At 51.1% G+C, this 24546-nt stretch overlaps 10 protein-coding genes across 10 annotated transcripts; 6 read left to right on the top strand and 4 right to left on the bottom strand.

The window, feature by feature from the left end:
* Positions 1 to 80: 80 nt before the first annotated feature.
* On the top strand, positions 81 to 1834 carry JCM6883_005564 (uncharacterized protein; the record flags this gene model as incomplete). Its single annotated transcript, XM_076633119.1, has 3 exons — positions 81 to 107; positions 183 to 236; positions 305 to 1834. 3 exons carry the CDS (start codon positions 81 to 83, stop codon positions 1832 to 1834), a joined length of 1611 nt encoding a protein of 536 aa, XP_076486874.1.
* A 1935-nt stretch (positions 1835 to 3769) lies between these two features.
* Positions 3770 to 4231, top strand: JCM6883_005565 (uncharacterized protein; the record flags this gene model as incomplete). The annotated part of the gene is made up of 1 exon (XM_076633120.1): positions 3770 to 4231. The coding sequence occupies one exon, from the start codon at positions 3770 to 3772 to the stop codon at positions 4229 to 4231; it is 462 nt and encodes a 153-aa protein (XP_076486875.1).
* Positions 4232 to 5346: 1115 nt separating this feature from the next.
* On the top strand, positions 5347 to 6681 carry JCM6883_005566 (uncharacterized protein; the record flags this gene model as incomplete). The annotated part of the gene is made up of 3 exons (XM_076633121.1): positions 5347 to 6344; positions 6402 to 6540; positions 6604 to 6681. 3 exons carry the CDS (start codon positions 5347 to 5349, stop codon positions 6679 to 6681), a joined length of 1215 nt encoding a protein of 404 aa, XP_076486876.1.
* A 1733-nt stretch (positions 6682 to 8414) lies between these two features.
* JCM6883_005567 (uncharacterized protein) lies at positions 8415 to 9400 on the bottom strand (the record flags this gene model as incomplete). Its single annotated transcript, XM_076633122.1, has 2 exons — positions 8415 to 8644; positions 8734 to 9400. The coding sequence occupies 2 exons, from the start codon at positions 9398 to 9400 to the stop codon at positions 8415 to 8417; spliced, it is 897 nt and encodes a 298-aa protein (XP_076486877.1).
* Positions 9401 to 9809: 409 nt separating this feature from the next.
* On the top strand, positions 9810 to 12458 carry JCM6883_005568 (uncharacterized protein; the record flags this gene model as incomplete). Its single annotated transcript, XM_076633123.1, has 10 exons — positions 9810 to 10042; positions 10110 to 10368; positions 10428 to 11237; positions 11302 to 11310; positions 11382 to 11409; positions 11492 to 11675; positions 11747 to 11759; positions 11830 to 12238; positions 12325 to 12337; positions 12401 to 12458. 10 exons carry the CDS (start codon positions 9810 to 9812, stop codon positions 12456 to 12458), a joined length of 2016 nt encoding a protein of 671 aa, XP_076486878.1.
* A 205-nt stretch (positions 12459 to 12663) lies between these two features.
* JCM6883_005569 (NADP-dependent isocitrate dehydrogenase) lies at positions 12664 to 14945 on the top strand (the record flags this gene model as incomplete). The annotated part of the gene is made up of 9 exons (XM_076633124.1): positions 12664 to 12841; positions 13125 to 13177; positions 13270 to 13298; positions 13449 to 13599; positions 13661 to 13723; positions 13780 to 14259; positions 14324 to 14409; positions 14474 to 14782; positions 14846 to 14945. 9 exons carry the CDS (start codon positions 12664 to 12666, stop codon positions 14943 to 14945), a joined length of 1449 nt encoding a protein of 482 aa, XP_076486879.1.
* Positions 14946 to 15238: 293 nt separating this feature from the next.
* On the top strand, positions 15239 to 17653 carry JCM6883_005570 (uncharacterized protein; the record flags this gene model as incomplete). The annotated part of the gene is made up of 5 exons (XM_076633125.1): positions 15239 to 15596; positions 15679 to 15902; positions 15973 to 16553; positions 16616 to 17183; positions 17252 to 17653. The coding sequence occupies 5 exons, from the start codon at positions 15239 to 15241 to the stop codon at positions 17651 to 17653; spliced, it is 2133 nt and encodes a 710-aa protein (XP_076486880.1).
* Positions 17654 to 17668: 15 nt separating this feature from the next.
* Positions 17669 to 19008, bottom strand: JCM6883_005571 (uncharacterized protein; the record flags this gene model as incomplete). The annotated part of the gene is made up of 3 exons (XM_076633126.1): positions 17669 to 17740; positions 17799 to 17937; positions 18014 to 19008. The coding sequence occupies 3 exons, from the start codon at positions 19006 to 19008 to the stop codon at positions 17669 to 17671; spliced, it is 1206 nt and encodes a 401-aa protein (XP_076486881.1).
* Positions 19009 to 20328: 1320 nt separating this feature from the next.
* Positions 20329 to 22070, bottom strand: JCM6883_005572 (uncharacterized protein; the record flags this gene model as incomplete). Its single annotated transcript, XM_076633127.1, has 4 exons — positions 20329 to 21036; positions 21112 to 21858; positions 21921 to 21983; positions 22059 to 22070. 4 exons carry the CDS (start codon positions 22068 to 22070, stop codon positions 20329 to 20331), a joined length of 1530 nt encoding a protein of 509 aa, XP_076486882.1.
* A 629-nt stretch (positions 22071 to 22699) lies between these two features.
* Positions 22700 to 24297, bottom strand: JCM6883_005573 (uncharacterized protein; the record flags this gene model as incomplete). The annotated part of the gene is made up of 4 exons (XM_076633128.1): positions 22700 to 23251; positions 23323 to 23743; positions 23839 to 24218; positions 24283 to 24297. 4 exons carry the CDS (start codon positions 24295 to 24297, stop codon positions 22700 to 22702), a joined length of 1368 nt encoding a protein of 455 aa, XP_076486883.1.
* Between the last annotated feature and the right edge of the window lie 249 nt (positions 24298 to 24546).

Below are 24546 nucleotides of genomic sequence, written 5' to 3' on the forward strand. Positions count from 1 at the left end.
ATTAGAGGGCCAAATCGTCACTCAACTTACTTCTCCTCCAAACTCTCGACTCTTCAGCCGAGGGAACAATCTAGTGGCCGATGCAGACTCGAGCGATGAATGCCAAGGTATGCTCTCTGAGCGCTGAACACTTTCTTGCTGCAACCGCTAACAAGATTACGTCCCGATCCTTGATCTCGCAGAGGCAGCAGAAGATCGCGGAAGGACGTTTAGAGAATCTGCAGGGAATCGCAAAGGTGAGATTACCTCTGCCGTACTGCGCGCCCGCGGCGCTGAGCTAAGCTCACTTCTCCGTGTTGAACAGGTTGAAACGACTCCTCTCTCTCGTTTGCCTGGCGAGCTCCTCGATCTCGTTTTCAAGCTCGCAGCTTCGAATCCGACCTGGACAACCAAGTTGACGCCTCGTCCGATATCGAAATCACTCCTACCCTCTCAAGACCGAGCGCTTTATGAAACAATCGAACTCAAGTCGCCCCGAAGATTCACAGAACTCGTCTGTACACTCGACGCTCACCCACACAAAGGTCGTTTCACGAAGAAACTCGTCTTGGAAATACGGAGGTATGACGAAACGGAACCGCTTGATCGCCAACATCTTCTCCGCCATTTCCCAAATCTACTTGAAATCGAGTTCAATCACGACAACGAAAACGTCCCACAATCTCTCAGTGACCCGGCACTCGTACCCTCCCTACGCATATGTCGGCTAGCCTGGACGCGCCTCAACTCCGCCATCCTGGACTCTTTGAGCCGAATTCCAACTCTCCGACTCGTCGAAGTTTCCGATATCGAATTCAGCAGGGATGAGGAGGACAAAAAGTGGACGTCAGCTACTCAAGTACTTCAGATCGCCGTCACAACCTTGAGCGCCTTGCAGTCCCAGTCTAAACTCCTTCGATTCTTCCCCGCAGCATCCATCTCTTCTATCGACATTCACGTCTACAACACCAGAGACACTATTCTTCCATTACTTTGGACACTCGGCTCTGAGCTCCAATCTCTTCGTTTGCGAAGCGACTCTGATCGGGAGGACCGGCCATTCATCGAATTTGAAAAGATTGACCACCTCCTCCCGCAATATACAAACCTCAGAGATCTTCACCTTGATGACTCTTTCTTCTCCGAAACCCTTCCAATCCATCTGCTCGATCTTCCCAATCTTGTCTCCCTCAGCCTCGGCTACTACGAACAAAGTCCAAATCTCGATGAGCTGTTCGATGGGCTCGAACGTGTACCTCACCTCGGCACCCTCACTCTCAAGTACATCAACATCAGCGAAGGTTTCGAATTCGATTTCAACGAAGCAGCGAATGAGGCGACCTATCGAGAGGACGGTCATCACCACGAATATCTTCCCAGGCTCCAAGGGATGACTCATTTGTCGCAAATGCCTGACTGGAATCTCCCCTGGGAGCATGATCCTTCGGAAATCGAAGAAGCCGCGGAGATGGAGAAGGCAGCGCGAGCCGTCGGTCTCATCGTCGAAAGTAACCTTGCGGAACTCCTTCATGCTTTCCGCCGTCAAGTCGTCGAATTCTACAATATGGCGGTCGCAGATCTGTACTTAAATGGTCGCATAAAGCCTTTGAAAGCCGCCCTTTCCCTCGCCAAGAGGCACGACCTCGACATCAATCGAATCAAAATTAATCTCGACGACGATTTCACCAAGAGAGATCTGGAATGGTTCACAGAAAGAGTTGAAGGCATTGGGGGATTCAGAGGACGTGAGGACTATTGTCAAGTTGCCGGCTTGAGAATGAAGACGGCATCGGAATATGGTAACTCAGATGAAGAGGAAGAAGAGAGCGATCCGTGGGCTTATGGTTGGGAATAAGGAGGCGAAGGATGAAAACTGTGAGTACTTTTTCTCTCGGTCTTTTGCGCTCTCGAATGGTTTGCTGACCCGCTCGAGACTTTAGCGAAGGACCTCGTTACGTTTCAAGTGTCTATTGAAATTGTCGTTGTTCGGTCTCAATCCTCCTCTCCTCCAGTCCCCTCGATCGACGCCGAGAGTCCTGTGCTTTACTGCTTCAATTTCAGGAAGCTTCCACAAGTCTCATCCGACTCAAGTTCGAACGATGCGACTTCCTTCCGGAGTAGGTAATTCGGTTTCTCCTTCTGCGTTCGTCCACGTCTTGCTCGCGCGTCCTACGCCGCTTTATTTCCCACCCGTATAGTATTCGTCATCGTCGTGGTCGAAGATGCTCCGCGGACCGCGCGATCCCCGTCTGAATCGACTCAAACCCCGCTCGACCCGCGTTTCTCTCTCTTCCTCTTTCCCTTCGCCTCGTTCCGCCAATCGTTCCCTGAACCCTTACTTCCCTTCTTCGCCCCTCCACAATCTATACCTATTCCGACTCGTCAGCAACTTGTCGTTCAACCGGTCTCCCCGTTCTTCCCTCTTCTCTCCTTGCTTTCCCATTCCTCCTCAAGTTCGAAACGCAAGACACACGCTGTGGAGGCAATTGATGACATCCGAGGTATGTTCTCCCAGAGTCGAGCCGTCTCTCGCTGAACTCGCTCACTCAGATCACTTTCGCTCTGTATCTCCCCAGGTCGATCCAGACGTCGTCGGAGATATCTCAGGAGCTCTTCAGGCCACCACACTGTCGGACAAGGTCAGAGGATTCCCTCAGATCGTTTCAGAGCGAAGCTAACCTCGTCTATCGTGAAAAAAGGCTGAATCGGATTATCTCTCTGGCTTGCCAGGCGAGCTCCTCGACGACATCTTCGAAATCGCCAAAGCAATCTCCAGCTGGAGAGCAAAGTTGACGACTCGTGGGATATCGAAGTACCTCCTTCCCTCTCAAGAAAGGGCAATCTACAAGACGATTACGATCGGCCGGTCCTCAAAATTCGCTCGACTAATTCAAACGCTCGACACTCGACCATACAAAGGAGCTTACGTGAGAAGACTTGTATGCTGGGGATTCCCGGTCGGACCCAGAGAACTCCTGCGACATCTGCCGAATCTCCTCGAAATCAATTTGAGGAACCTCGACGAAGCCGACACCCTTCCAATTTTGCAACAACCAGAGCTCTTGCCCTCTCTTCACACTTGTCGATTCCTTGGTACATTCTGACCAGCTCCGTCGTTCACAATCTGAGTCAAATTCCAACGCTTCGTCTCGTCGAAATTACGCAAATTGAAAGCGATGAGGACGGCGACGAAGAGGAGGAGAAGGAGGAGGAGGAGGAAGAAGGAGGAGAAGACGACGATTGTGGCCGCGCTCGTCAAGTATTGCAAGTCGCAATCTTCGCTGTTTCCGCTTTGCGGCAGCCGTCTAAAATTCTCCAATTCTTTCCGTCGGCGTCTATCACCTCTCTCGAAGTCAACATTCCCGAAAAGTTTCCGCTCCAGTCACTCTTACGCGATCTTGATCCGAGGCTCATCTCTCTTCGCCTAAGATGCTCAGACGATGAATCCTCCGTCAGGTCAATTGACCATCTCCTTCCCCGATTCCATGACCTCCGTCATCTTCACCTCGACCGTACCTTCTTCTCCAGGAAACTCCAATCCCATCTCCTGAATCTCCCCCGTCTCATTTCCCTTAGTCTCGTTTACCACAACCAAGTCCCAAGGCTCAATGAGCTTCTTGGAGGACTTGATCAACTTCCTCGCTTCCGCGCTCTCACTCTCGCATACGAACCCGTTGCAAAAGGCGTTGAATTCGATATCGACATAGCAGAGGGGGAATTCAACGAGCCTCATTGGGGGGGTCCGGCGATTCATCTCCCATTACTCAACAACATCACTAATCTAGGCAATATGGAAGATTGGGATCATCCGTGGAGGTACACCATCTCGAACGTGATTCGGGGAGTCATCGAGATGGAGAAAACAGCTCGAGCGGCCGGTCTAATCGTCGAAAGCAATCTCTCGCAAGTCGTTGAAGTTTTCTACCTTCAAGTGGTCGAATGTTACAACAGAGCGGTCGGCGATCTTTACTTCAATGGCCTCGTTAACCCTCTGGAGTACGCCCTCTCGCTCGCTCAGAAACACGGACTCGACATCAATCGACTCGAAATCGACCTGGAAGAAGATTTCAACTGCGCCGATCTCGAATGGTTTCATGTCAGAGTCGACGGAGTGGAGGGTCTCATAGGTAGAGAGTACTGTTACGTGCACGGACTCAAGTATAGGAAATCGTCGAAATATCACAAATCCGCGTCAAAGGAGAACGAGAGCCATGGATCGGATTGTAGTTCGGAAGAAAGCGAGGCTGATTAACCAGATCGGACGTTCAGGTGTCGGGTACTCTCTTCCTCGTCCAACAAGGTGAATCATGAGCTGAACCACCTCACAGAACAGTTGGTAGTTACCACTACCTCTTTGAGGCACTCACAGCGTCCCTGTGAACAACGGTATGATGGTCATCAAAACTGTGACAGCTCCCAGGGCGGGAACAGCTCGAAAATTTAGCTGCAGAGAAAGCTTCGGAGAAAAGCTCAGTGCTCGGAAAGAGAGCTGTCGGTACGGATCCACTACAATGCTCTTTGACTGACGAGTTGTGCTCAGCATTATCCGCAACTCGACCATCTACATTTCTGCATACTGAGCCGCGAGCGAGAAAAACGTTCAGTTGCTTGAGCTGCAGAGTCGCATTTCCAGGTGATCTCTCAAATACTCCCATGACGAGCAGGGCAATATCCAGCACACAGAGGGTCCGCGAGAGCCAAGAGGAGACTTGTCAGAGCCTTGTTCGGAGGAAGAGACGAGATGCGAATCAGAGCGCTAGCGAGCGGATTCTCTTGTTTGGTTCTTTTCGTCCCTTTGCTCCCTGAGTCGTCGCCTCGATCATCGACCATGCTCTACGTTCTAGTCGCTCGAGTGTGAGTGTGAGGAGAGGAAGAAGGGCGAGATGAATGCACCTTTGAGTCGAGAGCTGTCAGAGCAAGAGTATCGTTCGAGTATCGATACGAGCGTTTCAAGCAGGGAATAGGAAGATCTCGTACGTCGAAGCCGAGCATCTTGGAGGTTCGAAGTGCAGGGTAGAGAGGCAAGAGTTTCCGAAGATCTCTTTTCGCCTCTCACTCTTCACGACAACCTCAAACGCCGACAGCTGAAGCCCTCGACTGAGAAGCAAGCCTCTAGCCATACGCCAAAGCCGCTCACAAGGCCAAACGAGCTACATTCGACGAAGGCGACTCGCTCAACACGATCATCTTAGAAGGGTAATCTCTACCTTTCGGAGGGTGAAGACGAGTCAGTGACACTTTGGGAACTCTTAGAGTGAGTCTATCAAGCTTCAGTATCGATATCAAGGTGCCCAAACGAGTTCCCGCTGATCTTCTTCGTCCCCTCTCTCTTCCCTCTCAGATTCTCTGACTGAACCACTCGAGAGAATGGCATCAACGAATGAAGGCGATGAAGCGACAGACCAGTTCTTCGCCCTACTGAACTCTCAAGCGATTGATCCCTCTCTCGATTCGACTTCTTCCTCGAATTCCTTCTCTCCGAATCCCGTCGACGTTTCTTCCTCTCGTCCCGTCACTTTCTCCTCTGCATTCTCTCAATCTTCTCGACCTCGACGGAGCTCAGCTCTCGCCGTATCCCACAACATCACTCGAAGTTACTCGAATCCTCTCTCCTCCGCCTCTTCCGAATCTCAGACTCTCCAACCTTTTCCCGAATACGATTTTCTCACAAACACCACTGCAGAGAGAGAGGACGATGGAGCGATCGCAGGACCTGGACCAAGTTCAATCGCCTCTCTCGTCGCTCGAAACGGAAATGCGATCCAAGGACTCGAACACTTCGATCCATCTCTCGATCCCTCTTCCGCTGAACTTCCAATTCCTCCTCCCCTTCCTCAAGCAACCCCAACATCGCACTCCTCTGAGTCAACGCCGAAACTTTCAGAACCGAAGAAGAGAGGAAGACCTCGAACTAAACCTCAGAAAGATCCAAATCAACCCGCGAAGAAACGGGGAAGACCCAAGAAACATGCGGATCGTGACGAGACACCTCGAACGCAAGAAGATGAGTCGACTTACTTTCCGGACGTAGCTCCAGGCGAAACGAGATCGGGAGCGGAAGAAAGTGAGGATGAGGAAGGAGATGGTTCAGATTCGACTCAGCGATCTCGAGGAAGTCAGAAAGATGGAGATGAGACGCGGAAAGAGAAAAGGAAGAAGAAGAAGAAACCGAAAGGAAGGAAGAGGATCGACCCTCCTCTAATTCCTCGAGTGTTCCGAAGTCCGAAGAAAGTGCAAGAAGAAACGAACGAAGAAACGGCAGATCTCGACGTTCACGATCTTCTCGAGTCAAGGGTACGAGAATTGGAGGAAGGTGAAGAGTTGACGGAAGAGCAAATGAGGGAATTGCAGCGAGCGATGAATCCGTGAGTTTATCTCTCTTTCGCTAGCTCTAGCTTGTGACTGACACTCATTCCTCGTAGCAATTTCGCGCCTGACTTGTTGACAATGCTAGAAGAGCACGCTGAGCAGTACAATCGAGCCTACAAAGCTCTACAGGAAGAATTGCTTGCCGTTCAAGTCGAGGAGAGTTACCTCGAGCACATCAAGGAAGTCGCTCTCGTAAGCTACCTTTCTCTCTATCGGACTCTGTTGCAGCTGAGCCCATTGCCATTGATTCAACAGGAAATGAGGAACAATATCCGATACCCTCTGAAAACGGTCGACGAAATCGAACAACTCGAATTCGCCGGACGAGCATGAAGTCCTCACGACTTCTAGTGTCGTAGATCGTCACTTCATGCTGTAGAGCTCGGTACGAGAATTGCTGTTGTGCAACGAGCACTCGGTAAAACCTGACCAACCTGGGGAAAACGAGGAAGAAGCAGGCAGACAGTGAGCTTGTCGAGAGACCCTGTGTCGGCGAAGCTTCTTCCCCTCGTGCACACTATGGACGATGCGACTCTTGAGGGCGAGCTCGACTCGCGGTCGTCCGAGCAGGCTGTCAGCGTGATTGAGCGAGAGAGAACTTTCGCAATATCATTGCGAAACACAGTTCCCGAGTTTTTTGAGCCCGAGCAATTCGACGCTTCTCGCGGTCCAAGTTCCAACACCGCCTAGATCCCCCAGTAGCGTCTAGCTAGCCAATCGAGAGCTTTCGCTGAGTTTGCTCCCCTTGCCTCTCCGAAGTTGCGAGGCGAGAAATCGCTCGTTCCCCCTTTTCCATCTCTAGCTTTTCCTCCCCTCACGCTTTTACCTGAACAAACATGCAAATCAAGATCAAGGTATGTCCCCTTGCATCTCCCACAGCTCTCTCCTCGAGGCGAGAGAGTTTCATCATCTATTCAACTTTCGGATCGGCTGACTGCTCTCCACTGCCCCTCGTACGCGTGTAGACTCTCACTGGAAAGGAGGTATGTCACTCTCGTCTATCTCACGCGCGTTTCCGAGCGAGCTCGCTGCTGATCGACTGACATTCTCCTTCAACCTTTCGTTCCCTCTGGGTCCGTTGGCGTGCTTAGATTGAGTTGGACATTGAACCTGACTACAAGGTAAGCACCGCTTTCCAGTACTCTCTGTCCAAGAACTTTCAGAGTTGACGAGCAAAAGCTGATCATCGCCTCTCTCCTCTCGATCATCTTGCGGGCGTCGTTGATAGGTGTCAAAGATCAAGGAAGTCCTAGAAGAGAAGGAAGGTATCCCTCCAGCGCAACAACGTCTAATTTACCTCGGAAAGGCTATGTAAGTTCCCTCTCAACTCCTCTCTTCTCCATCCGCTCCCTCTCTCCGTCGACGTTCTTTCCCTACCTTATCTCTCCCTTACGCGGTGCAGCTTCACTGACGAGAACATGTTCGAATCGTATCAGGCAAGACGATGTTACGGCAGAAGGACACAAAGTAGAAGGAGGATCGACACTTCATTTGGTACTCTCGCTTCGAGGTGGTCGCAATTAAAGTCAGGGAGACGAGATGTTTCGCACGAAATTAGAGTTAGGCTGGGCCAAACAGGTTGACTGAGAGGAGGGGAAAGGCGAGAAAAGAGCACGAGTTGGCAATGATACCCCTGCGAGCGCGGGAAAGGTTTCTTCTGGATTCCGTCTCGATTTTGCATACCGAGAGAAGGACGACTCGGGCATAGACTGAAACAGAGAGCTTAGCCTCTCACTTTGCTTGGAGTAAACGGACCGCTCGATGCATACGAATTGGCCGCCTTTTGGACAATGTCAAGTTACTCCACCGCAGATCCTCGTCTTCTCTTCTCGTCCCGACTCGCAATCTCTTTGTACAGCAAAACAGCAAAATCAAATTGACCGAGATGATCCCGGACGCCGAGCAGGTCATGTCTCACAAGCGGCTTGAGGAGACTTTTTCAACCATTGCAAATTTTCGACAGTCCAGGATTCACACCTCGGGTTCGACGCACATGATCTGTTCTTCCCACCTGTCTCAAGCCGCGGTACTGTTCCAACCGCCTAATCTCTCCATCCATCGTTCCGTCAGAGATCGTCTCCCTTCCCTCTCATAATTTCCTGAGACCACCACAAGATGTAACGAGGCGCTTTCGTCGTATTAACCGAAAAGAGAGTGAGCCATTGTACGAGTTCGCGAGCGCGTTGAAGCTTCGGAGAGAGGAGGTGAAAGGGTTGGGAAATGAGGTAGTGACGGAAATCGAGGAACGCGAGATTGACCACTTGAGCGTAACGAGTGAGGTCGACGTGTAGACGAACTGAGAAACGTTTCCGAGTAGATCAATTTCGATCTCGCGTGAGAGAGAGAGAACGTCGTGAGTGTAGTGTGAAGGAGTGGCTCACTTACTTAAAACCAGCAGATTCGTCGGTACATGCTCGATGAACCGACACGCTTCCCGACCCTCGACTGTCCTCCCATAGATCCAACTCAAAACGTCATAGAGCGCATTCCAGAATGGGTAACCGAGCGGTAAATCTTTCAAACGTTCCTCATTATCCCTCCCGAGCGGGAAGTCACGGCGGATTCGATCGAGGTCGAGACGAGCCTGGATCAGTTGCAAGTTGAGAGACGTATAGGTCCCGCGATCGAAAGCTTGTTGGGGTCTCGTAGACCAAAGTTGCGGATTCGCGAGGTGACAGAAAAACCGAATTTGTCGTTGAAAGTACGAGAACGAATGGGTTGGCGCGTTCAGAGAGTCGACGTCGATGTAAGGTTTGTAATCGTTCAAGGATTGAAGACATTGCTGCATCAACACGAGGGGAAGGAAGGGAACCGATTCTGCAGACCGAAGTGGGACATCGGAGAAGAGGAGGGAAGAAGGAGCATCGGTTGGTAATGGTGTGAGAGGAGCAGGAGGAGGAGTCCGTCGTGCCAAAGAGCTGCTTCGTCGTTTATGAGAGGAGCTTCGTCGTCGTCGTCGTGGAGCAGAATCATCTGGGGAAGGATTCCGGGTTCGAGACTGGCGGACTTCCTCTGCCGCCTCCTCCTGCTTGGCATTCGGCCGCACTGACATACTTGTGGCTGCACCGAGCTTTTCATAAATCCCGTTTCCCGTTTCCTCTAGCGAACGAGCCTCACTGGCACGTCGCTCGACTTCCTTCGTTTTTGCCTCAGGTCCCCTCAAATCAGCTGGCGGCCAAGCTAGAGATCTTCATACATCTCCATTCAGGCGAATGATACTCTTGCGAGGGCGTCCAGTTTCAGTTGACGACGTTGGAGAGAAGAAGTTTCGGGAGGGAGCTGAGAACGAAGTGGCTGACAAATGATTCTACCTGCATCTACGTAGGTATACAGCCGTTCCTGTCGAGTTCGTATAGCCGATTCGGGACCAAGGTGAGTGGTGAGAGAGGAGAAGAGCTTCATCAAACTTTCGAATTCTCTGCCCGTTCTCCGCATCACTCTGGGATAACTCGACTCTCGCCATGTCTCCAGGCACCGATGGTCCACCGAGGGATCCGACAGGTCAGCCTCGTCCACAACAGCTCGACACTTCCGCTTCCGAAACGTCATCTCCCTCTCTCCCTCGCTTGAAGGGCTCTCAACCGACCTTGGCGTACATCCTGATCCGATGGTTGTTCAGATTCGTACTCGGGGTATTCTACTCGAATGTAGTCGTAGAAGGGGAAGAGCATATTCCACCAGACGGTGTTCCAACGTGAGTACTCTCCTCTCGCAGAGCGAGGGCCTTTCGCTTGAGCTAAGCGGCAGTGAGGTCTGCACAGTATGCTCTGTGCGAATCACTCCAACTCTCTCACGGACGCTCTTCTCCTCGTAACGAGCGTTCCACCTTCAAAACGTTCTCTCCTTCGATTAACGGCGAAAGACACTCAATTCGGCCGCGGAACGTTCTCTTCCTTCTTGATTGAGAACGCTGGAACTCTCCCAATCAAACGACCAAAGGATCACCTCGGTCAGAAAGTCGACAACTCGATAGTCTTTCACGATTTAATCAAATCGTTGGAACAAAACGGGGATATGATCGTACGTCAACGTGGTTACTCTGCATTTTCTCTCTGCTGAGGCAGTCGTTGTCGTTTCAGTGTATGTTCCCTGAAGGAATGTCTCGATACCACTCTGAAATGTCGCCTCTCAAGCAAGGAGTTTCTCGAATCGTTTCCGACACCCTCACTCGCCGCGTTGAAGCCGGCGACTCCTCCTTCAAACTCGCAATACAAACCGTCTCCATGTCGTATCCTCAACGCAACTCTTTCAGATCCGACGTTCTAATCACTTTCAATCCTCCAATTTACGTCTCGGCTCAAACCCACCCGGATCTCGTTTCGACCCCTTCGACAACTACGACTCAAGACGAGGAGTATTCAGCTCACGAACGAGCGGTGAGATCATTGACGAGCACGATTGGAACTTCGATCAAGAGTGGGATTCTAGATGCTCCGTCTTGGTCTCACCTACGAGCGGCGAACACGGCGAGACGGCTCTACGCTCCGCTGGGAACAAAGTTGACGCTGGGAGATCATGTCAGATTGACCCAGAGGTTCGTCGATGCGTTGGCGGGGAAACGAGCGGAGAAGAAATGGGATGAATTGGAACAGCAACAAGTGGTCGACCAAATCGAGTCGGGGCTCAAGACGCCTAAGCGTGAGAGAGGATCGAAGGCGAAGAATGGAGGAGAGGCTCGATTGGCTGGAAAGAATGGGAAGAAACTCGCGGCGGCAACGGAAGAAGTTTGGAAGACTCCGATGCGAGAAAAGGGACAGGACTCGAATGGGGGAGGTGGTTACTTTGGGATCCCGAAGGAGATTGGGAAAACGACGACGACTGATGGAGGGTTCAGCGCGGAAGAGGAGGAGAAGAAAGACGGAGTGACGGAATTGGTGAAGGATCTCAAGGTGAGTTACTTCCTAGTCAATCTTTGTCAAGACGAGAAGTAACTGACGAGTTCGTACTGCGTAGACTTATCAAGTACGCTCCTCATCCGCTTCTGACCGCTAAGTGAGCGAAGGCAGTAGTTTCTGACGCTCTTATCCCCTCAGGATCTCCTCTACCTACACGGAATCAAAGGTAACTTTCCTCTTGCCACGCACGGGTCTTCTTAACTCTGACACTACGCCTTTGTGGACTACGCCTTTGTGGACACGCGCAGATGATCGAGTCCGAAACCCCCGTCTCCTCCGTCGGCATGTCGTCCTGAAACGACTCCTCGTTCGACTCGCAGCCTCTATGCTTTTGTTCGCGGTAGCCCTACCTGGATGCTTCCTGTGGGCACCAATCTTCTTCGTGACGAGGTGGCAAACGAAGAAGATGGTTAAAAAGGGACCGGCTTGGGAGTGAGCTTTACGACTGCGTCCTGCTTGCTTGATGAAAACGCTGACAGGTCGTATTTGGCTCGCTCACGTAGTACCTATGACGAGGTGACTTTTTGACTCGTTTGATTCCCAGAATGGTCAGGATCAAGCGAGCTAACTCTCGCATACTCCTTAGATCGCTCAAACCAAACTCGTCTACGGAGTTGGTTCCGGTTTCCTCGTGATCGCCCTCTGCGTACTCTTCACCCTCCCCTTCACACCTCTCAACATCTTCTTCTTCCCCCTCACCATGTGGTTAACCCTTCGATTCCTCGAAGACCTGACCTCATCCCTCCGCGCCCTCCTGGCTCTTCTCCGCCTCTTACTCCTCGGTAAACGACAACTCTTGATGCTTCGATCAATGCGGGACGATCTGAGGGAAAGGGTCGAAACGTTAGCGGTTGAACGAGCTGGATTACCGAGAGACGCGGGAGTTTTTGTTAGGAGTCGAGAGAAACGATGGAGAGCGGTTGGATTGGGGAGATTGGAGGAGGGTGTGAAGGAATGGATAGGATTTTTTGATCCGAGGAGAAGGAGGAAGAAAGGTGAGCTATACAAAGAAGTTTTCCTTTTTTGCGAGGGAAATCGAGAAAGTCGCTGACTTTCGGTCATTTTGCGGTATTGTCGACAGATTGGAACGAAAGGTATGTCGATATCCTGCATGCTCTGTACTCGAAGGAGTGCTGACTCTAGGGTTGTTCGTGCAGCTTGAAAATGTTTGATCAAACGGAATTTGCAGAGGACGAAGAAGGACCTCCATCTTAGATTGTAGCATTAGATGTTTATCCAAATCTTATGGAATCTGTATGTATGTAGCGAGATCTAAACGCGAGAAAGAAGTCATCGCCGGCAAGAGTCACGCGCGAACTTATCGATCAGTGACCGACGAAAGTTTGAAAGTCAAGTTTCACTCAGATCTCCTCTCAGCTCCCTCACCTCCCCCTCTTAGCTCGTCCGGACATACCTCCAGATGCTCCGATTAGCTCGACCTCTCGTATCTGCCGCAACCGCTTCATCCCGAGGAGCTTCAGCCTACGTTTTAGCTAGTCAAACTCCTCGACTCTCTCTCCCTTCGTCTCCTCGATCTACGTTCGCGTTCACGCAAGGAAGTCCATTCAAGAGGTGGGCTAGTACTATGGAACCCGTCGGTGAGTCTTCGGCACGCAGTTTTCTCTCGAGTCGGCAATATTCAGAGAGAGGTGGGAAAAAAGATAAGTGATTCAGGATAAGGTCTACTAGGATTGCGCGTAGAAGGATGGGAAGATAGAGACAGGAAGAGTAAGAGTGGATAATTGATCGGAATGAGCCGCTCCAGCCGCGTGGAGTCTGGAAAGACGAAGTTTCGAAATCTCGCTTCTCTATCTTCCACCTCCATCTCATCCGCTTCCGATCCTAACTCTCTCTCGTACATTACTCGCTTGCTTAATCTAGCCATGTCTATCCCTAAAGAGCAAAAGATCAAGGTCGAGAACCCCATCGTCGAGGTCAGTTCTCTTTGTCCACTCTTTCTCCACTTTTCTCCGTCTCTCCTCCTCTCGCGGCTGAGCTGATTCTCGAGGGAGTATGCGCTGCTTAGATGGACGGAGATGAGATGACCCGTATCATGTAAGTCCTTGTTCCTCGCCAGTGTTCGAGTTTGTCCGCACAATTCCGAATTCCCCTCTTCCTTTCCCTTCGGCTTCCGACTTTCCCGATAGAAATTTCCTTTCCGCGGCTTCTCGGCTGACCTTTCCCTCTCTCGTCGTTCTTTGATAGTTGGCACAAGATCAAGAATGAACTCATTTTGCCCTTCCTCGAAGTCGATATCAAGTACTACGATTTGGGACTCGAGTACCGAGATGAAACGGATGATAAAGTCACGGTCGATGCCGCTGAAGCCATCTTGAAGTATGGAGTTGGAGTAAAGGTGAGGACGACTCTGAATCAGCGACTGTTACCTAGCTGAAACTTCAATTCCGTCCTCTCAGTGCGCGACTATCACTCCCGATGAAGCTCGAGTGGAAGAATTCAAACTCAAGAAGATGTGGAGGGTACGCTCTTGGCCCTTATACTTCGATTGACTCGACCTAACGCTTTCTATGCGTAGTCTCCTAACGGTACTATCCGAAACATCCTCGGAGGAACCGTTTTCCGAGAGCCCATCATTGTCGAAAAAGTTCCCAAAGCCGTTCCCGGATGGACCAAACCCATTATCGTCGGACGACACGCTCACGGAGATCAGTACCGAGCAACCGACATCGTCGTTCCTGGACCCGGTAAACTCGAACTCATCTACACTCCCGACGACAAGGCGCAAAAAGTTGTCAACCAAGAAGTGTACCACTTCAAAGGACCCGGTGTCGGCTTGGCGATGTACAACACGAAACAATCGATCGTCGATTTCGCTCAAAGTTCGTTCAAACTCGCGATTGAGAAGAAATTGCCCTTATACATGTCGACGAAAAATACCATTTTGAAGGGTTACGATGGTCAATGGAAGGACATCTTCCAAGAGATTTACGATACTCAATACGCTGCCAAGTTCAAGGAACTCGGGATCTGGTACGAACATCGTTTGATCGATGATGTGAGTTTGATGGACTTCCTCTTTTGCCTTTATCTTTCACTGACAGAGACATTCTCCTCGATAGATGGTCGCTCAAATGATCAAGAGTTCGGGAGGTTACATCATGGCTCTCAAGAACTACGACGGAGATGTTCAATCCGATATCGTTGCGTAAGTTTCTCAAACGCTCTCTTTACTTCGACTCGACTCGAAACTGAGCCATTCACTCGAGTAGTCAAGGTTTCGGATCCCTCGGATTGATGTCTTCCGAGCTCGTCACCCCCGACGGTAAAGTTATTGAATCCGAAGCCGCTCACGGTACCGTCACTCGTCATTACCGAGAACACCAAAAGGGGAACGAAACCTCTACGAATTCTATCGCTTCGATCTTTGCTTGGACTCGAGGGTTGATCTTCATGGGCAAACGAGATGGAAACGAACGATTGATCAAATTCGGAAAGGATCTCGAGGCGTGCTGTGTCGAAGCGGTCGATGTCGATGGTGTTATGACGAAGGATCTTGCGTTGTCGATTCACGGAAAGAAGTAAGTCCGTCTCTCTACATACTCACAGACGTCGAGACTGATGCGGTTTCTCGGGTGATTTAGCATGAAACGGGAACACTACGTTACCACCGCCGGATTCCTCGACCACATCCGTGAAGCACTCATCAAGAAGTTCACTGCCGGTCAAAACAACAAACTATAAAGCACTCAACCTCGCTCGCATCGTTCTGTTTCCTCATAGCAAAAACTCATTTTCGTCTATTTTGAATATTCGCTAGCTCTATCTTCTCATTCAGTCCCTTCATTCATTTCCTTATACTGTGTCGTTCTTTCTCCCTCATTATGTACAGCTTGCAAATCTCAAACCCAATACCCGATCTGAGCGTCATCGCGAGTGATCTGGAGAGCGAACCTTGCGAAATCTGAGAGATGTCAACTTTTGTTTCTCTTCACTCCACTCATCGCCTCGCTTCACGACGCTACATTACAGTTCGGATGTCCTCGACTCCAGTACAACCTACAGAAGGCAGCACAGCACCCTCAACCTCTGGCACAACTTCATCATTCCCTCGATCTAGTTTCGTTCCTCGAGCCGTCAAGAAGCGTTCTACTGCCCCAGCTCGACCTCCCATATCCTCTCTACCTCTCTCTACTCCCTCTGCACCTTCGACTTCCGTTCCTCCTGCTCGTTCCGAACCTTCGAGTTCAACTACCCCACTCCCTTCGATCCCACCTCAGGAAGTACAGCGACTCGAACAGGTTCTCAGTACGCTGGAAGGCAGTCTGTCAGACCATGGATTGACGCTGTATCGTTCGTCGGGGATGTTGGAGAAGTTCAAATCGGGAATCGAATGTAAAATGCTCTCTCTCCCTTGCTCTCCTGTCTGTTTTCAGGTGCGCGAAAGCTGACACTTGAGTTCGACAAGGCACTACAGGGATCCATCTTTCTCAAGTCCTCGGAATCGCGCCTGTCAGAGCTTTGACGAGTAAATTAGTAGATCTCAAGAATGCGGTCGCTCTCAGGAGGTCAGAAATCTTTGAGGTCCATGAGACGGGGTATCAGATCCGTAGGAGAGTGTCGAAGGACGTAGGCGATCGGACAATGGAGGAGTTAGAAACGTTCGAGTTGGCCGAATGGGACGATTTAACGGTTCATCTCGTGCGTCAAATTTCTCACTTTCGCTACTCTCGATCGTGTCCGGCTCACAGATCACACTGATGACTTAAAGGAGAATATCCCCTTCAACTCATCTCTGAACGCAATCCACTCGACACGTCCCGAAACGTTCTCTCTCATTCATTTCCTTTCTTCCGCTCTCTCTACTCGGATCCAAAAACTCGTTCTCCCAATTCTCTACGACCCGAAGAATCCCCCTGACCTCTCAGCAGAGGAGGAAGACCAAGACGCAGACGAAGAGGAGGGAGGAGGCGAAACAAGTCAAGCTGAAGCGTTTCGAGCTTCGATGCGAGCGAAACAGGCGGAGGAACTCGCGCAGAGTGGAGAGGGGTTGAAGAGGAAACCGAAGGGATTACCGAAAGGAGGAGGACCGTTCAAGGGGTTTGCGTTTGTCGTTTTGAGCAACAAGGAAGAGGTCGAGAGAGCGTTGAAGGAATGGTCGGGGAAGAGGGAGAGTGAAGGTAGCGATGAGGCCGCCGAGGAGGAGGCAGAAGAAGCAGAAGACAGGATGGAAGAAGTAGAAGGGGAAGGGGAAGAAGCGAAGAAATCGACAGTAAAGGGGAAGGGGAAAGCGAAGAAAGAACTGAGTTGCCGGGAAAAGGCAAAAAGAGGTGGGCTTAGAGCGATGTCCTAGTAAGTTCTCGCTCTCTACTTCTCACGCGAATCTCGTCGCTGAGCATCTCTGTGCATCGCAGTGCACGTTGGCTCGAGCTTAAGAAAGAATACCTCGCATATCGAAGAACACTCGAAAAATTACTGGAAGCTCAAGCGTCTGGAGAACTCGATCAACTACGGAATCCACCCGATGTCAAAGATCAGCCACCTCATCTTCAGCAACAACAATCTTCTTCCCTCGATACTGCTCCTCCCGAACCTCCCTCCCGCAACAAACGAGCTTCTTCTCCTCACGCCGAGTCTTCATCTCACAAACGCCCGAAACGCGAACGAGCATCATCTCCTTCCCTCTCTTCCCTTCTCCCTAGCGGTGGTAGCTCTTCTCTCCCTCGTCACACTCGCCCTCTTCGTACTCCTTCGCCTCTCCCACCCTCAACAACCGAGCATGGTCCACTCGACCTGACTTCCGACGTAGCTCTCTCGATCCAAGGTGCGTATCCCCAAGGCTGCGTTCTGTGGGTCAGAAACGTACACGAGAAGAGTTCGAAAACGAGTTTGAAAGCTCTGTTCGGGAGGTTGTTGGATGATTTACAAGAAGGGAGTGGGAAAGGAGTCGAGTTTGTAGACTACGAGAAAGGGTTGGAGACGGTCAGTCTTCTCTTTCTCTTCCCGTCGTTCGGTCTGCAGAACTGACTTTAGTTTTTCGCGATTTGCAGTGTTATATTCGATTCTCCTCGGCACCTCTAGCAGCTCTCACTGAATCTCATCTCCTCTCGACGATCACATACCATCTCTCCCGCGACACACTCTCTCCCGTCGACACTCTCTCGGAAGAAGACCTCAAGAAGGCGCAAGAACAGGACCTGAGGAGACCTATCGCGGTCGAAATGTTACGAGGAGAACGAGAACGACAATACTGGGCGAGTCTACCGGAGAGTACGAGGAAAGCGGCGAGATTAGGCGCGGGAGGGAAAGTTGGATTGGTTAAAGAACCGAGAGGATTCGTTGGTGGATCGAATGGAGAGGACGAACAACAAGGAGAAGAGACTAGCGACAGAAACGGGAATCGAAATGGGTTTGAACCGAGTAGGAAGCGGAAGAAGCCAAGTCGAATGTGATAATAACGAGATGAATCAAGGGTTCGATTCGAGTTGTTCGATTTCGTCGACCGTTTTCAGAGGGTATCGGATATTGTTCCTCATTTCCTGTTCAGTCGACCACGAATCAGCTCAATTACATCGAGTAGAGACTGTATAAACTTACGAGAGCAACCTCCTTGATGTGTTCAAGGTAACTTTCCTCGACCTGAACGGCGAGCAGTTCTTCCTGCAGAGCTTTGTACGCTCGATTGTACTGCTCAGCGTGCTCTTCCAGCATTGCCAACAACTCAGGGGCGAAATTGCTGCGAGAGAAGAGTGTTAGTCGCAGGCTAGAACGAGCAAGTCACAAGCTAGAACGAGCAAGAGAGAAAAACTCACGGATTCATCGCTCTTTGCAATTCCCTCATCTGTTCCTCTGTCAACTCTTCACCCTCCTCCAACTCTCGTACCTTTCCCTCAAGAAGATCGTGAACGTCCAGATCCGCCGTTTCTTCATTCGTCTCTTGCACTTTCTTCGGACTTCGAAACACTCGAGGAATCAAAGGAGGTTCAATCCTCTTCCTTCCTTTCGGTTTCTTCTTCTTCTTCCTTTTCTCTTTCCGCGTCTCATCTCCATCTTTCTGACTTCCTCGAGATCGCTGAGTCGAATCTGAACCATCTCCTTCCTCATCCTCACTTTCTTCCGCTCCCGATCTCGTTTCGCCTGGAGCTACGTCCGGAAAGTAAGTCGACTCATCTTCTTGCGTTCGAGGTGTCTCGTCACGATCCGCATGTTTCTTGGGTCTTCCCCGTTTCTTCGCGGGTTGATTTGGATCTTTCTGAGGTTTAGTTCGAGGTCTTCCTCTCTTCTTCGGTTCTGAAAGTTTCGGCGTTGACTCAGAGGAGTGCGATGTTGGGGTTGCTTGAGGAAGGGGAGGAGGAATTGGAAGTTCAGCGGAAGAGGGATCGAGAGATGGATCGAAGTGTTCGAGTCCTTGGATCGCATTTCCGTTTCGAGCGACGAGAGAGGCGATTGAACTTGGTCCAGGTCCTGCGATCGCTCCATCTTCCTCTCTCTCGGTCGTGGTGTTTGTGAGGAAGTTGTATTCGGGAAAGGGTTGGAGAGTTTGAGATTCGGAAGAGGCGGAGGAGAGAGGATTCGAGTAACTTCGAGTGATGTTGTGAGAGGCTGCGAGAGCTGAGCTCCGTCGAGGTCGAGACGATTGAGAGAATGCAGAGGAGAAAGTGACGGGACGAGAGGAAGAAACGTCGACGGGAGTCGGAGAGAAGGAAGTCGAAGAAGGAGTTGAATCGAGGGAGGGATCAATCGCTTGAGAATTCAGGAGGGCGAAGAACTGATCTGTCGCTTCGTCGCCTTCACTCGTTGATGCCATTCTCCTGAGGGCTCGAGTGGGACTGGGTGCGAGAGAGGAAAGGAAGTGCGAGAGGAGAAGATCAGTGAGAACTCGCTCGGATACCTTAGGATCAACAGTGAAGCTTGATAGACTTACTCTCAGAGTTCCCAGAGCGTGACCGACTCGCGTTCAGCCTCAGAAAGGTAGAGATTGCCCTTCTAAGATGATCGTGTTGAGCGAGTTCCACCTCTTCAACTTGAGCTCGTTCAGTCCGACAAATGGCTGTGAGATATATCTGGAGGTTTGTTTGTTGATCTAGAGCTTCAAAGGTGGGCGCTTAGGGTAGCAGTGAAGAAAAAGAGGCCAAAAGAGATCTTCGGAACTTTTGCCTCTCTACCCTTCACTACGAACCGCTGCATTGCTCCGATACGACTCACCGATATCCCCAGATCCCTTCGCACCAACAGCCTCATCGACACTCGCCCAATCTGGCTGCTCCGACGGCTCTCGACTGAAGAATGGATTCGTCTCGTCCTCCTTCCCTTCATCACGCTGATGCGAGCCAAGACCCCGCTGTAAGATCAAAAAGGCGTTAGCTTAGAAGAGGATGAGCTGAACAGGAGAAGACGATTGAGGACTCGCTCTCTTCGCATGCCCCGATCCGCATTCCGAAGTCTCTTTGTTGAACCAAGCGCTCACGGCTCCCTCTCCTGGCGTATACTATCTCCCTGTTTGCTTCTACTTGTAATCCCCTGTGGTCGAACTGCTCCGGGATCCGGCGGGAAAGACAGGGTCCGTTACAGCTCAGACAGGAGAACGGTCTCTTCTGCCTCTTCGCCTCTGTCTGCCGCGACATAGTTGGTTGGGCTCTGTACAGCCACTACTAGGCTGAGAGAACTATCTGCAAGTCGAAAAGCATCGAAACAGTTGCGTGTCGACAAACTGGCATCGAAGCACTTCTGCAAATCTTCCCAAAGCTCTTTTGACAGCGCTCCTTTTGGTCCACTTTCGGTTGTACTTCACGCTCGAAAACTTCAAGCCTCGAGAATATCGACGACGATGTGCAAAGTGGGGCAATGGGTTCGCACATCGCCAACATCCGGAACTTGAAAACACATGTTTCAGCCGAGAGTCCAGAAACCTTGTGATGGCTCGCTGACCCATCATTCGGTACCACTGCACCCTTAATCTTGGTCGATAAATGACAACACCGAGGAGGAATCCGAATGAATTGAAGGGAATGGGTTCATACTTGCAATATACAGGAGAAAAGGTCAACGGGAGAATTGTCTGTTTCGTCTCGGGATTCAGCAGACATTCACGGCCGAAGAGAAGCAAGAGAGTACGGAAACCGACCTCCTATGTTCGTCCGTCGTCCAAGCGGACCTCGCCTTGTCCGAAGCGTCCATCGCTGTCTTTGTCGTTTTCCTCTCCTTCACTTTCTGTTCTCATCCTTAATCCATAAATAGTAAACTTGAAGCGCCATTCACCACAGTCAATTTCAACTTCTTGCTCGAACCATTCGAGATCCTCCCAGTCGAAATCGTCGTCGATGTCGATCTCGATTCGGTCGATGTCGAGCCCATGTTCGTCAACAAGGGAAAGAGCGTATCTCAGAGGTTCCTTGCGATCGTAGAAGTAGAAGTCGCCGACCGCTCTGTTGTAATATTCGACGATTCGGCTCTCGAGAATTCGGATGAGTGACGAAAGATTACTCCTGACGACGAGACCGGCGGCTCGGGCTTTATTCTCCGTCTCGATAGTTCGATGTAGGCAATCCGAGATCCTCTCATACCAGGGAGAATTCCAACCTTCCATTTGCGCCGGATTTGTGGCGCCTTGGAGGAGAGAAAGGGAAGCGCCTTCGGAGTCTTCTGGGTAGTCATATTCCTCCTCCGCGTCCTCGAAGTCAAACTTGCGACCTGTATCAAGGCCACGATACTCGAGGTCGAGGGTGCGGAGACGCGGTAGATGATCGAGTTTTGCGAGGAGTTCTTGGAGTTCGGGATATTGTCTGTGATATGCGAGGCGGAGAGAAGTGAGGTTGGGAAGATTGAGGAGATGGCTCTGAAGACTCTCGGAAATGAAGGGAGAATCCAGGTGGAGGTGCTGAAGGTTGGGAAATCTGGGAAGGAAACGGACCATGGATTTATCGCACTCGGAGATGGATTGCATCTTCAGTCGCAGAAGAAGGAGTCCAGGATCGAGAATGTTGAGGAGTGGGGAAATAGGTTGATACTTGTCGACGTGAACGTCGAGGGAAAAGATGGACGCCGCTGGGAAGAATCGGAGGAGCGTAGACGGATCCTGGCCGGCGAAGAAGTAGTTGGGTTCATGAACAGCGATCTGAAGCACTTGACGAGCGGGCGACCATTCTGTCTTTTCCTCCTCCTTGTTCGGTAGCGATGAGACCTCGACAAGGCGAAGAGTCGGAATCCGACTAAGACAAGATACGATTGAAGAGGTGAGCGGGAGTCCGGAAAGGCGACAGATACGAAGTGAGGACAGGAGTTGCGAGTGTTGCAGGAACGCTTGAGCGTTTGCCGCGATGCTCTGATGGAAGTCGATTTCGATGAGATTCGGTAGACGGCTCAAAAATCGCTTGCTAACGGGCCCTGCGTCCCAGTATATGGCGAGGCTCCATACAAGTCTCCTCGTGTGTCGACCGTTGTCCGGGCAAGCGTCGAGCGAGTGGACAAGCCCGCAGAAATTGCGTGCGCCTGAGTCGACGGTGATCGCATGATAAATCGCTCGTTCTTGCGAGGGTAGGAGCGCCTTGGAAATTGGATGGGATGTCAGCTTCGAGTCCCAGCTTGAGGTTGCGGCTGCGAGTTCGAAGATGTCGTCGAGGAGTTCGCCCGGCAAACCAGAGAGATGAGCCGTTTCGACCTATTCTCGGCCAGAAACACAGTCAACTTCAAGCTCAAACCATACCGAGGGAGTCCTCTGACCTTGTCCGACAATGTGGTCGCCTGAAGACTTTCTGAGATTCCTTCGACGATGTCCGGATCGGCCTGAAGAGATGAAGAGCGAAAGTGACGTGAGTGAGCGAATGCGGTGAGAGACGGCTCGACGCGAGAGAAACATACCTCAGAAGTCATCGATTGCCTTCACAGCGTGTGTCTTGCGTTTCGAACTTGAAGAGGAAGGGGAGGGATAGGGGGAGAAGGGGAGGGATAGGGGGAGAAGGGGAGAGGGTGGAGACCGTTTGAAGGACGAGTTGTTGCTAACAATCGGAAGGCGTGCAGATCGGAGAGGGCGGAGAGCTTGGCAGGAGACGACCAAGGATGGAGGTCAAGGGAAAGAGGAAGAGAGAGCAAAAGGCGGGTCGAGCGCTGCTTTGAGTCGGTTCGAACAAGGGATCTGAGCGGTCCGCGGAGCATCTTTGTTGACGACGACGAATGAATGAATCGGAGGAGACGTATGACAGAGAATCACGACGAGAAGCTTCGAAACAATTTATCCAGCTAATACGAGAAGACGCACAGCGCGAGCCCAGCTCGAATCGTGTCGGATTGAGTAGTTGACTCGACTCTGTTGACTGAACGAAGACTCCGAGGGAGATGGATCGAATGAGGATAGACGGTATTTCGAATGCACAGCGCCAAACGACAACCGGAAAGCGACTATTTCTTCACGAGGTTTAGCACGGTTCTGACCTCGAATGAAGGGGAACAGAGGACTCACGCCTTACATGAAGTCAGTACTTTCAACCACTACCGCACTTCGCTTACTCTTGATCCGAATCATCGTCCTCTCCTTCCTCTTGGTCCAAGCTCCTAAATTCCGACTGCGTCTCGAGCCTCAGACCGTACACACGACACCAATCATCACTTGCGCATCCGGCGACTCCGTTGACTCTGACTTGGAACCATTTGAGCGCGTTGTTGTCGAAATCGTCCTCAAGATTGATCTGGAGTCTGTCGATGTCGATTCCGACTCTTTGAGTGAGAGAAAGAGCATATCGAAGAGGATCCTTGTTGCCGTAGAAGTAGAGATTCCCAACCCCCCGATTATACAATTCGACGATCTGAAAGTGGAAAACTCGGATGAGTTGGGGTAGGTTGCTTTCAACGAAGAGACCGGCTGCTTTCGCTTTCTTCTCCATTTCGACGACTTGAGGTAAGACGTCTAAGATTGTATACTCCCAAGGATGACGCCAGTGCCTCATGTACGCGATATCGGTTTTGTTTTCGAGCAGGGAGAGAGAATTGTCGTACTGCAGTTCGTCGTCTAGATTCTCGAAATCCTCCTCCGCTCTCACAAAGTCAAACTCTGTGCCCTGTTGGATGCCGAGGTACTCGAGGGTGAGTTTGCGAAGATGAGACACGCGGTCGAGTCCTTCAAGTTTACTGAATCGAGATTCGGATGTCGTTCGTCGCAAGATAGGCTAACGGAGACGAGGTTCGGGAGATTGAGGAGATGGGTTTGAATAGAGGGTGAAGCGAAGCACGAGTCGAGATGGACGTGCTGAAGTTTTGAGAATTCCGGAAGGAGGTGGTCTATCCATCTGGTCTTTGGGTAGAGATTAGCAGCGCCCAAATGGAGGGATAGGAGTTCGATGTCGAGAGCGTCAAAGATTAGATGGATAGGGTCTTCGTCGGCCACGTTCGTTTCGAGACAGGAAATCGAGGCCGAAGGGAAGAACTGAAGGAGTTTCGATGGAGGCAGATTGCGGATAGGGGACGTAGATTGAATCGTGATTCGCAGTACTTGACGTGCTGTCGGCCAGTATCCTCCTCCTCCTCCTTCACGTTCTCGATCGAGGACAATTCTACAACGCGAAGAGGTGGAATTCGGCTCAAACAATCGACGATCGAGGAAGTGAGCGTGACATCCGGGAATCGAAAGGTATGGAGGGAGGGGAACAATTCTGGTCGACTCAATAATTGAAGGGTTGTTGCTTTATTGCGGTGGAAATCGCCCTCGACCGAATTCGGCAGAAACTGTAAGAGCGTAGCATGCGCAAGCAACGCCTCGCCGAAGTATCCAAGGGACGGGAAGACGAGTTCCTTTGTGTGTCGAGCTTTCTGCGGTTCGGCGTCGAGCGTACGGAGGAGCTGAGACGAGTTGCTCGGCGTTCTGAGGGTAATCGTTCCGTAAAGTGCTCGTTCTTGCGAGGGTAAGAGCGGCTTGGAGATCGGCCGAGTCGTCAACGTTTGCGAGCTTGTAGTCGATGCTGCGAGCTCGAAGATGAGGTCGAGAATTTCGCTGGGCAGGCGAGAGAGATGATCCATCTCAGAGTAAGCCTGATGTCGATGAGAACAGGTCAGCTCTCACTCGGTACGCAACCTGATGAGAGGCAGGCATTACCTTGTCGACTCGCATGCTGTTCTGTCCAGATCCTTGCCGTCCTCCTCCTGTCCGTTGATCAACCTGGAAGTCTCAAACAAAAACGGAAGCGTTGAGTCCGAGTGAGCGACTGCAGCGAGAAGGACTTCAGCGGTGCAATGACATACCTCATTTGTCATCGTCTGAGTCTATAGCAACAGCTAGGTTGCAGCGTCGGCTGGAGAGTCGAGAGTTTGGAGGAAAGTAAGTTGAACGACTGTTTGCTCCCTAATCAGGGACGTCTGG

This window comes from Sporobolomyces salmoneus (genome assembly GCF_050403485.1).
Source record: "Sporobolomyces salmoneus JCM6883 DNA, S_salmoneus_JCM6883_v1_ctg34, whole genome shotgun sequence".
In the NCBI taxonomy this organism is placed as follows: Eukaryota; Fungi; Basidiomycota; class Microbotryomycetes; order Sporidiobolales; family Sporidiobolaceae; genus Sporobolomyces; species Sporobolomyces salmoneus.